This window comes from Oncorhynchus nerka, unplaced genomic scaffold (assembly GCF_034236695.1).
Source record: "Oncorhynchus nerka isolate Pitt River unplaced genomic scaffold, Oner_Uvic_2.0 unplaced_scaffold_5344, whole genome shotgun sequence".
NCBI lineage: Eukaryota > Metazoa > Chordata > Actinopteri > Salmoniformes > Salmonidae > Oncorhynchus > Oncorhynchus nerka.
In genome coordinates this window covers 1-12,191 of record NW_027035968.1, presented here as the reverse complement: position 1 = coordinate 12,191, position 12,191 = coordinate 1, and the positions used below count along the sequence as shown (strand labels likewise).

Genomic DNA, 12,191 nt, shown 5'->3' with positions numbered 1-12,191 from the left:
GTGACAACATGGAAAGCAATATGTGATAACATGAAACTATACATGTGAAAACGTGATCACATTTGAAGTGTTCCAAAAACACATTTTCACATGATTTCATATGTGAAATTTCACTTAATCTTGATTTTTTGAAATCAAGATTATTATTTTTTTCTGTAAGGGTAATAACTCCTTGACGTTTGCAGTTGTGTCTAAAAAACACTATTTTGCTCCCCAAAAATGACCCTCCTGTGTGTGTACATTACTGTATTTATACTTGGAATATTCAACAGGAAAACGTCAAATTGCTAGAGGACGTCTTTAACATAAGCTCAGGGCCTCCTTGAACATAGGTAACAAAAAGTCCATAGGAGGTCAGTTGTACTGTACAGAGCTGTAACCCATACATCTGTGGAATCAAATGATATCATCAGGTCTATTCAACAGCAGCCTGACTGGTCAGTGTTACCACCTAAATCTATCCCTTTAATGACCATCCACTGACATCAACAAGTGAAGCCCAATGCATGACATGCAGAATGCTACAACACACAGGATGTTGTCCTGAAGAGGAGCATGTGTGAGCCTTGAGTATAGAGTGAGGTCAGATGTGTGTGTGTTGCCCCACCACGAGGACCACCGTGCTGTAACACTAGAAGAAGAGGCTTGTGTGAGAGCCACTGTACATTCATCATGGCTAGAGTACTGTAGGTTTTACAGAGTACAACTTGAATGACTAGGAATTATTTCTGAGTTTGTTCTATAATACTGTATCAGAACTATGTCTGTTCTGCCCGCTCTGTTTCCACCAACCCATGTAATGAAGCGTCATAAGCATGACACAAGTATTGCCTAAAGTGGTCTATATTACCAATCTTCTGATTGTGTCATGTAATAAGTTAGGCTTTATAGTGGAACAGTTTGAATGGCCTGTTACTCAGTGTGCTGTAGCTTGCAAGTAAAAGCATTTCACTGTACCGTTTAAACGTGCTGTATCCTGTGCATGTGACAAATACTGTGATTTGATTGGATTATATGTTAGAGTAAGAAATGCTGTTTTTTCCAGTAGGTGCTCCACCACCGCAGACACCATGTATTATACAGGGATACCCTGGTGTATTTTTGCTTAGGTCATGTGATCTGTGATTCATCTGTTATCACTTCTGCGTCTGAGTTATGAAGTTTTAAAACTCCCCATAAAGATACATTTTGGTAATAATTTTGTCTTAAAACAGCAGTCAGACCATCCTTTGATTCCAGGCCCTAAGGTTGTATTTCCTGCTTCCATAAGCATGTGAATAACACGGCACTTCTTAGCTTTTGCGATTGAGTCCACCAATTACTTTATCACTACCCTACATTAGGGCAACCCAAATGTTTCTGCTATCAGTTTGTTTCAGACTAGTCATAACCCCTCAGATAAGAACAATGGACTTTTTCAACACCAGGCACAAGTGTCATGGCACTGAATAAACATTGGACCACAGAGAGAGAACCGTTGCTGAACTGACCAAGCTGTTCGGTGACAGAATTCCCCCCTGGATTAAATGGCTAAAGTCACGCTCAACTCCGCTTTTCCCCTTACAGCCCTCCTTTGTTATCCTACAGAGATTACATGAAAAATGTTGACCCATATCGGATAATGGAGCAGGACATAAAGTCAACATTTCCAGTCGTTAGCTCTGGAAGGTCACCCTCTTGATGAGGAGCAGCCGGGCTTCCCAAAGACTGGCTCCGGACCCACTGGTGGGCTGTGGTTTATTCCTCTTGGGTCACGGCATAGGACTGCTAGAAGTCTTGGGAATAGACTTTACACAGTCCCAAACAACTCTAAAAGATGGGTTACAGCACAGGACTGCTAGAAGTCTTGGGAATAGACTTTACACAGTCCCAAACAACTCTAAAAGATGGGTCACAGCACAGGACTGCTAGAGGTCTTGGGAATAGACTTTACACAGTCCCAAACAACTCTAAAAGATGGGTCACAGCACAGGACTGCTAGAGGTCTTGGGAATAGACTTAACACAGTCCCAAACAACTCTAAAAGATGGGTCACAGCACAGGACTGCTAGAGGTCTTGGGAATAGACTTTACACAGTCCCAAACAACTCTAAAAGATGGGTCTCGGCACAGGACTGCTAGAGGTCTTGGGAATAGACTTAACACAGTCCCAAACAACTCTAAAAGATGGGTCACAGCACAGGACTGCTATAGGTCTTGGGAATAAACTTAACACAGTCCCAAACAACTCTAAAAGATGGGTCACAGCACAGGACTGCTAGAGGTCTTGGGAATAGACTTTACACAGTCCCAAACAACTCTAAAAGATGGGTCACAGCACAGGACTGCTAGAGGTCTTGGGAATAGACTTTACACAGTCCCAAACAACTCTAAAAGATGGGTCACAGCACAGGACTGCTAGAGGTCTTGGGAATAGACTTAACACAGTCCCAAACAACTCTAAAAGATGGGTCACAGCACAGGACTGCTAGAGGTCTTGGGAATAGACTTAACACAGTCCCAAACAACTCTAAAAGATGGGTCACAGCACAGGACTGCTAGAGGTCTTGGGAATAGACTTTACACAGTCCCAAACAACTCTAAAAGATGGGTCACAGCACAGGACTGCTAGAGGTCTTGGGAATAGACTTTACACAGTCCCAAACTACTCTAAAAGATGGGTCACAGCACAGGACTGCTAGAGGTCTTGGGAATAGACTTTACACAGTCCCAAACAACTCTAAAAGATGGGTCACAGCACAGGACTGCTAGAGGTCTTGGGAATAGACTTAACACAGTCCCAAACAACTCTAAAATATGGGTCACAGCACAGGACTGCTAGAGGTCTTGGGAATAGACTTAACCCACAGTCCGGCACAGGACTGCCAACTCTAAAAGATGGGTCACAGCACAGGACTGCTATAGGTCTTGGGAATAAACTTAACACAGTCCCAAACAACTCTAAAAGATGGGTCACAGCACAGGACTGCTAGAGGTCTTGGGAATAGACTTTACACAGTCCCAAACAACTCTAAAAGATGGGTCACAGCACAGGACTGCTAGAGGTCTTGGGAATAGACTTTACACCCAGTCCCAAACTGCTAAGGTCTTGGGCTAAAAGATGGGTCATCAGCACAGGACTGCTAGAGTCTTGGGAATAGACTTACACAGTCCCAAACAACTCTAAAAGATGGGTCACAGCACAGGACTCTAAAAGCTCGGCACAGGACTGCTAGGAGTCTTGGGAATAGACTTACACAGTCCCAAACAACTCTAAATGGGTCAGATGGGTCTTGGGAATAAACTTAACACAGTCAAACAACTCTAAAGATGACTGCTAGAGGTCTTGGGAATAGACTTAACACAGTCCCAAACAACTCTAAAAGATGGGTCACAGCACAGGACTGCTAGAGGTCTTGGGAATAGACTTAACACAGTCCCAAACAACTCTAAAAGATGGGTCACAGCACAGGACTGCTAGAGGTCTTGGGAATAGACTTTACACAGTCCCAAACAACTCTAAAAGATGGGTCACAGCACAAGGACTACTAGAGGTCTTGGGAATAGACTTTACACAGTCCCCAAACAACTCTAAAAGATGGGTCACAGCACAGGACTGCTAGGGTCTTGGGAATAAACTTTAACACAGTCACAGCACAGGACTGCTAGAGGTCTTGGAATAAGCTAAAAAACAACTCTGAAAGATGGGTCACAGCACAGGACTGCTAGAGGTCTTGGGAATAGACTTTGCACAGTCCCAAACAACTCTAAAAGATGGGTGTCCACAGCACAGGACTGCTTGCAAAGCAGCACAGAGGTCTTGGGAATAGACACACACAGTCCCAAACAACTCTAAAGATGGGTCACAGCACCTGGACTGCTGAGGTCTTGAGAATAGACTTTACACAGTCCCAAACAACTCTAAAAGATGGGTCACAGCACGGGACTGCTAGAGTCTTGGGAATAGACTTTACAGTCCCAAACAACTCTAAAAGATGGGTCACAGCACAGGACTGCTAGAGGTCTTGGGAATAGACTTTACACAGTCCCAAACAACTCTAAAAAAAGATGGGTCACAACTGGACTGCTAGAGGTGCTTGGGAATAGACTTAACACAGTCCCAAACAACTCTAAAAGATGGGTCACAGCACAGGACTGCCTCAAGGTCTTGGGAATAGACTTAACACAGTCCCAAACAACTCTAAAAGATGGGTCCACAGCACAGGACTGCTAGAGGTCTTGGGAATGGAGAAACTTTGCGGTCCCAAATAGCTCAAGATGGATTACGGCACAGGAGCTACTAGAGTCTTAGGAATAGACTTAACACATTCCCAAACAACTCTAAAGATGGGTCACAGCACAGAGCTGCTATAGGTCTTGAGAATAAACCAACACAGTCCCAAACAACTCTAAGAATGGGTCACAGCACAGGACTGCTAGAGGTCTTGGAATAGACTTTACACAGTCCCAAACAACTCTAAAAGATGGGTCACAGCACAGGACTGCTAGGAGTCTTGGGAATAGACTTTACTGATCCAAACAACTCTGGGAATAAACTTAACACAGTCCCAAACAACTCTAAAAGATGGTCTTGGGACAACACAGTCCCACAACCTCAAAGGACCACAGCTGCTAGAGGTCTTGGGAATAGACTTTACACAGTCCCAAACAACTCTAAAGATGGGTCTCAGCACAGGACTGCTGAGTCTTGGGAATAGACTTAACACAGTCCCAAACAACTCTAAAAGATGGGTCACAGCACAGGACTGCTAGAGGTCTAAAGATGGGAATAGACTTAACAATAGACTTTAGTCCCAAACAACTCTAAAAGATGGGTCACAGCACAGGACTACTAGAGGTCTTGGGAATAGACTTTACAAAGTCACAGCACAGGACAAGGTCTTGGGGAATAGACTTAAAAAACAACTCTAAGATGGGTTGCCACAGCACAGGCTACTGCTTGAGGTCTTGGGAATAGAGTCTTGGGAATAGACTTTACAGCCCCAAACAACTCCTAAAGATGGGTCACAGCACAGGACTGCTAGAGGTCTTGGGAATAAACTTAACACAGTCCCAAACAACTCTGAAAGATGGGTCACAGCACAGGACTGCTAGGGTCTTGGGAATAGACTTTACACAGTCCCAAACAACTCTAAAAGATGGGTCACAGCACAGGACTGCTATGTGGTCTTGGGAATAAACTTAACACAGTCCCAAACAACTCTAAAAAAAAAAAAAAAAAAAGATGGGTCACAGCACAGGACTGCTAGAGGTCTTGGGAATAGACTTTACACAGTCCCAAACAACTCTAAAAGATGGGTCACAGCACAAGCATGTTGGGTGATAGTTTAGGGATAAGCAGGTCATTGCCTCCTGTATGGATCATAGACCACTGATAAAACCCTCCATCTCACTCTGTATGGGTGAGTGTGATTTGCTAGGTCACCTCCAAACACCTCAGCCTGAATACCTCTCTTGGTTGTCTGGTTAGACCTCTCATAGAAGTTCTTTATACTTGAATTAATTGTACAGTTCAGTCCTTTAACAGACTCTAATTGTTCCTGTATGTTCCTATGGATAAGTGCCTTCCTCAAGGGCACATCAACAGATTCTTCACCTAGTCTGTTCTGGGATTTGAACCAGAAACCTTTTGGTTACTGACCCAACACGCTTAACCGCTAGGCTACCTGCCAACACTTGTTTTTCTCCATCTTTGTGTTTCCAGGGGACTTCAGTCTGCTGTTGTAAAGCCTAATACCCTCAGATACAGGGAGGAGACTACAATACAGAAACATTCTGAAACACCATGTCTCGTTCAGACGAGGTCAACAAGATGACAGAAAACGTGTATAAGGTACAGTGTGTGTAGGTTTGTTGTCTCCAAGAGCAATGAATTAGCCTGTAGATGTAGTCAGGCGAGTGCCCCATATAACGCTTTTGTTGAAACTCAGTCTGCTAGCAGCAATGATCACAGACTGTGACTAAGTGGTAAGTTGAAGAGGAGACATGAATATTGTCTCTTGTTGTCATGTGTTTTATAGGGGATTCTGGACCAGTTCAACCCCAGTCTGAAGAACTTTGTGACCATGGGGAAACACTATGAGAAAGCCCTGACAGGTGAGAGAGAGTGGTGTGCACACAGTATACTGTATAATGTGTGCTATAGCATATCTAGTGGCGTTGGGTGGGCAAGTTGGTAGGGCATGTTTGTTTGGACATTTTAATGATGGCTCTCTGGTTTCTGGCATAGAAGCTGCATTCCACCCAGGCCCAATCCTGAAGCTCATTTAGAGGGTCTTTGTTACATGGTGCCCCTCACTGAAAGGTGTTTTCCTCTCAGGAGTGACGGTAGCAGCCAAGGGATACTTCGATGGTCTGGTCAAACTGGGAGAACTGGCCAGCGACAGCCAAGGGTCCAAAGAACTGGGTGAGTGACTGGGTGAGTGACTGGGTGGGGGACTGGGTGAGTGACTGGGTGGGTGACTGGGTGAGTGACTGGGTGAGTGACTGGGTGGGTGACTGGGGGGTGACTGGGTGGGTGGCTGGGAGAGTGACTGGGTGAGTGACTGGTTGGGTGACTGGGTGAGTGACTGGGTGAGTGACTGGGTGGGTGACTGGGTGGGTGACTGGGGGGGTGACTGGGTGAGTTACTGGGAGAGTGACTGGGTGGGTGGGTGTATGAGAGAGAGAGAGAGAGAGAGAGAGACCGGGGGGTGGGGTGAGAAACACTAAGGGACTATGGGAGAAGAAGCGAGCTAGAGAGTGGAGGAACAAGAGAAAGTAGGGAGTGAGTGAGGGAGGGAGCTGAGAGAGAGAGCGAGCATGAGGGAACTGAGCGAGAGGGAGAGAGTGGGTTGATTGTTGAGAGATTAACAACACCACATGATCTCATTGTAATGCTGCAAACAGTCAGGAAGGGGGAGGGAGGGAGAAATGCCAGACACCACAAACTACTGTGCTGTGGGAGAGAGACACACACATTCTTTACCTCATTGGCAGACTCACAGCTGACATCATAGGCTGAGAAGTTGAGAGATACAATCATTCAGTCAGTTAACAGCTCCATGTGAGATAAGATACTACTTTATTGATCCGACACCTCAGACACAATATTGCACATACAGACAATGTGAAGTCACAACAAGTGTTTTTTCCCCAGCCCTTTTATCCTGCTCTGTATCCTGTGTTGATGACGTATCCTCTGTATCCTGTGTTGATGACGTATTCTCTGTATCCTGTGTTGATGACGTATCCTCTGTATCCTGTGTTGATGACGTATTCTCTGTATCCTGTGTTGATGACGTATTCTCTGTATCCTGTGTTGATGACGTATCCTCTGTATCCTGTGTTGATGACGTATCCTCTGTATCCTGTGTTGATGACGTATCCTCTGTATCCTGTGTTGATGACGTATCCTCTGTATCCTGTGTTGATGACGTATTCTCTGTATCCTGTGTTGATGGCGATCCTCTGTATCCTGTGTTGATGACGATTCTCTGTATCCTGTGTTGATGACGTATTCTCTGTATCCTGTGTTGATGACGTATTCTCTGTATCCCGTGTTGATGACGTATTCTCTGTATCCTGTGTTGATGACGTATTCTCTGTATCCTGTGTTGATGATGTATTCTCTGTATCCTGTGTTGATGACGTATCCTCTGTATCCTGTGTTGATGACGTATCCTCTGTATCCTGTGTTGATGACGTATCCTCTGTATCCTGTGTTGATGACGTATCCTCTGTATCCTGTGTTGATGACGTATCCTCTGTATCCTGTGTTGATGACGTATTCTCTGTATCCTGTGTTGATGACGTATCCTGTGTTGATGACGTATCCTGTGTTGATGACGTATCCTCTGTATCCTGTGTTGATGACGTATTCTCTGTATCCTGTGTTGATGACGTATTCTCTGTATCCTGTGTTGATGACGTATCCTCTGTATCCTGTGTTGATGACGTATTCTCTGTATCCTGTGTTGATACGAGTCTCTGTATCCTGTGTTGATGACTCTGTATCCTGTGTTGATGACGTATTCTCTGTATCCTGTGTTGATGACGTATTCTCTGTATCCTGTGTTGATGACGTATCCTCTGTATCCTGTGTTGATGACGTATTCTCTGTATCCTGTGTTGATGACGTATTCTCTGTATCCTGTGTTGATGACGTATTCTCTGTATCCTGTGTTGATGACGTATTCTCTGTATCCTGTGTTGATGACGTATTCTCTGTATCCTGTGTTGATGATGTATTCTCTGTATCCTGTGTTGATGATGTATTCTCTGTATCCTGTGTTGATGACGTATTCTCTGTATCCTGTGTTGATGACGTATCCTCTGTATCCTGTGTTGATGACGTATCCTCTGTATCCTGTGTTGATGACGTATCCTCTGTATCCTGTGTTGATGACGTATTCTCTGTATCCTGTGTTGATGACGTATTCTCTGTATCCTGTGTTGATGACGTATCCTCTGCCTGTGTTGATGATGTATTCTCTGTATCCCTGTGTTGATACGTATCCTCTGTATCCTGTGTTGATGACGTATTCTCTGTATCCTGTGTTGATGATGTATCCTCTGTATCCTGTGTTGATGACGTATCCTCTGTATCCTGTGTTGATGACGTATTCTCTGTATCCTGTGTTGATGACGTATCCTCTGTATCCTGTGTTGATGACGTATCCTCTGTATCCTGTGTTGATGACGTATTCTCTGTATCCTGTGTTGATGACGTATCCTCTGTATCCCTCTGTATCCTGTGTTGATGACGTATTCTCTGTATCCTGTGTTGATGACGTATCATCCTGTATGACCCTGTGTTGATACGTACTCTGTATCCTGTGTTGATGACGTATTCTCTGTATCCTGTGTTGATGACGTATCCTCTGTATCCTGTGTTGATGACGTATCCTCTGTATCCTGTGTTGATGACGTATCCTCTGTATCCTGTGTTGATGACGTATCCTCTGTATCCTGTGTTGATGACGTATTCTCTGTATCCTGTGTTGATGACGTATCCTGTATCCTGTGTTGATGACTGATATTCTCTGTATCCTGTGTTGATAGCGTATTCTCTGTATCCTGTGTTATTGCATTCTCTGTATCCTGTGTTGATGACGTATTCTCTGTATCTGTGTTGATGACGTATCCTCTGTATCCTGTGTTGATGACGTATCCTCTGTATCCTGTGTTGATGACGTATTCTCTGTATCCTGTGTTGATGATGTATTCCTCTGTATCCTGTGTTGATAGCGTATCCTCTGTATCCTGTGTTGATGCGTATTCTCTGTATCCTGTGTTGATGACATATTCTCTGTATCCTGTGTTGATGACGTATTCTCTGTATCCTGTGTTGATGACGCATATTCTCTGTATCCTGTGTTGATATTTGGTAATCTCTGTATCCTGTGTTGATAGCGTATTCTCTGTATCCTGTGTTGATGGCGTATTCTCTGTATCCTGTGTTGATGACATATTCTCTGTATCCTGTGTTGATAGCGTATTCTCTGTATCCTGTGTTGATGATGTATTCTCTGTATCCTGTGTTGATGACGCGTATCCTGTGTTGATGACGTATCCTCTGTATCCTGTATTATTGACGTATTCTCTGTATCACATGTTGATGACGTATCCTCTGTATCCTGTGTTGATGACGTATTCTCTGTATCCTGTGTTGTTGTGTCTCCCTCCTGTATCCTGTGTTGATAGCGTATTCTCTGTATCCTATATTTGTATGACGTATCCTCTGTATCCTGTGTTGATGACGTATTCTCTGTATCCTGTGTTGATGACGTATTCTCTGTATCCTGTGTTGATGACGTATCCTCTGTATCCTGTGTTGATGACGTATCCTCTGTATCCTGTGTTGATGACGTATCCTCTGTATCCTGTGTTGATGATGTATTCTCTGTATCCTGTGTTGATGACGTATCCTGTGTTGATGACGTATCCTCTGTATCCTGTGTTGATGACGTATTCTCTGTATCCTGTGTTGATGACGTATTCTCTGTATCCTGTGTTGATGACGTATCCTCTGTATCCTGTGTTGATGACGTATTCTCTGTATCCTGTGTTGATGACGTATTCTCTGTATCCTGTGTTGATGACGTATTCTCTGTATCCTGTGTTGATGACGTATCCTCTGTATCCTGTGTTGATGACATATACTCTGTATCCTGTGTTGATGACGTATCCTCTGTATCCTGTGTTGATGATGTATTCTCTGTATCCTGTGTTGATGACGTATTCTCTGTATCCTGTGTTGATGACGTATCTCTGTATCCCTGTGTTATTATTGTATCCTCTGTATCCTGTGTTGATGACGTATTCTCTATCACCAATAACATTATTATCCTCTGTATCTAATGATGATGACGTATCCTCTGTATCCTGTGTTGATGACGTATTCTCTGTATCCTGTGTTGATGACGTATACTCTGTATCTCCTGTGTTGATGACATATTCTCTGTATCCTGTGTTGATGTTTGTATCCTCTGTCCTGTGTTGATATCCTGTGTTGATAGCGTATTCTCTGTATCTGTGTTGATGACGTATCCTCTGTCCTGTGTTTGATAGCGTCTCCTCTGTATCTGTGTTGATACGTATTCTCTGTATCCTGTGTTGATGACGTATCCTCTGTATCCTGTGTTGATGACGTATTCTCTGTATCCTGTGTTGATGACGTATCCCTCTGTATCCTGTTGATGACGTATCCTGTGTTGATGACGTATCCTCTGTATCCTGTGTGATGACGTATTCTCTGTATCCTGTGTTGATGACGTATTCTCTGTATCCTGTGTTGATGACGATTCTCTGTATCCTGTGTTGATGACGTATGACGTGTTGATCCTCTGTATCCTGTGTTGATGACGTATTCTCTGTATCCTGTGTTGATGACGTATCCTCTGTATCCTGTTGATGACGTATCCTCTGATGACGTATTCTCTGTATCCTGTGTTGATGACATATTCTCTGTATCCTGTGCTGATGACGTATCCCTGTATCCTGTGTTGATGACGTATTCTCTGTAACCTGTGTTGATGACGTATTCTCTGTATCCTGTGTTGATGACGTATTCTCTGTATCCTGTGTTGATGATGTATTCTCTGTATCCTGTGTCTTCTTGGGGATTCCAGGAGACACATTATTCCAGATGGCCGAGGTGCACAGGCAGATCTGTGTCTGGGTCTGGAGGACGTGGTGAGTGTTTACCGTGTGTGTGTGTGTGTGTGTGTGTGTGTGTGTGTGTGTGTGTGTGTGTGTGTGTGTGTGGTGATATGATTGTTAAATATTATGATGCTGTATGAATGATGGTGGAATATGATCTTCAGTTGAAGCTGTTCCATTCTGAGCTGCTGTCCCAGTTGGAGCAAAAGCTGGAGTTGGACATTAAATATCTTACCGTGAGTTTATCTATGCATTTTTCTTTAACATATTTCCTTCTCTCTACGGCGCAACCACTTTTCGGACTAACTATTTTTCTATCTGTTGCTCTCTCTCTCTCTCTCTCTCTCTCTCTCTCTCAATCGGGTTTTCTCGCTCCCGTTCTCGCTCGATCTCAGGCCACGTTGAAGAAATATCAGAGTGAGCGCAAGTCGAAGTCGGAATCTATCGAGCGCTGCCAATCACAGCTCAAGAAGCTGCGCAGGAAGAGCCAGGGCAGTCGCCACCCCAACAAGTACGGAGATAGGGAGATGCAGGTAACTAGCATCCAACAACACCATTTTGTGTCAGGAGTGCTTTGAGTGTAAGGTTTCAATGATGCATTTGTGCATTGGTGAAACATTTACAGTGGTGTTGTGACACTTGAGATTTGTGGGCTTTTCTTGGAAACACCACCAGACTAAATCATCTTACTCAGCATTACAAGGCACAGTCAAGTGTTTGTGTGTGTGTTTGTTTGTGTGTGCAGAAGTATGGATGAGATTAAACAGCAATCTGGCTCATCTGATTTGACTTCCAGTCCTTACTGAGGTAAAAAAAAGGGGGATAGGGAAGAGAAAGAGGAGAAATCTTAGGATTGAGAAAACAGGAAATAAGAAGGGGTGGACAATGGAAGAGAAGGTTAAAGGATAATATTTTGTGATTAGGATTTAGTTTATCGCTGCTCAGCAGACAGGATATGATGTCACATCTTCCTTTTGGTCCCTCCGATGGGCCTCTCTCCCTACAGTGTATTATAAAGGTCACATATCTCCTACTCCGCTGCTTCTGTT

The 12,191-nt window shown here is 43.9% G+C and overlaps 1 protein-coding gene across 1 annotated transcript; it reads left to right on the top strand.

The window, feature by feature from the left end:
* Window positions 1–5,748: 5,748 nt before the first annotated feature.
* LOC135566378 (brain-specific angiogenesis inhibitor 1-associated protein 2-like) lies at window positions 5,749–11,179 on the top strand. The gene is made up of 4 exons (XM_065014109.1): window positions 5,749–5,833; window positions 6,021–6,096; window positions 6,320–6,406; window positions 11,112–11,179. Exons 1-4 carry the CDS (start codon window positions 5,786–5,788, stop codon window positions 11,177–11,179), a joined length of 279 nt encoding a protein of 92 aa, XP_064870181.1. The 5' UTR covers window positions 5,749–5,785.
* The last annotated feature ends 1,012 nt before the right edge of the window (window positions 11,180–12,191 follow it).

Bases quoted from the DNA above. Each gene is read 5' to 3' on its own strand.
- LOC135566378 (XM_065014109.1), top strand. From the start codon at position 5,786: ATGTCTCGTTCAGACGAGGTCAACAAGATGACAGAAAACGTGTATAAG. The intron at 5,834-6,020 runs GTACAGTGTGTG...TGTGTTTTATAG, and splicing joins TGACAGAAAACGTGTATAAG to GGGATTCTGGACCAGTTCAA. The intron at 6,097-6,319 runs GTGAGAGAGAGT...TTTTCCTCTCAG, and splicing joins CTATGAGAAAGCCCTGACAG to GAGTGACGGTAGCAGCCAAG.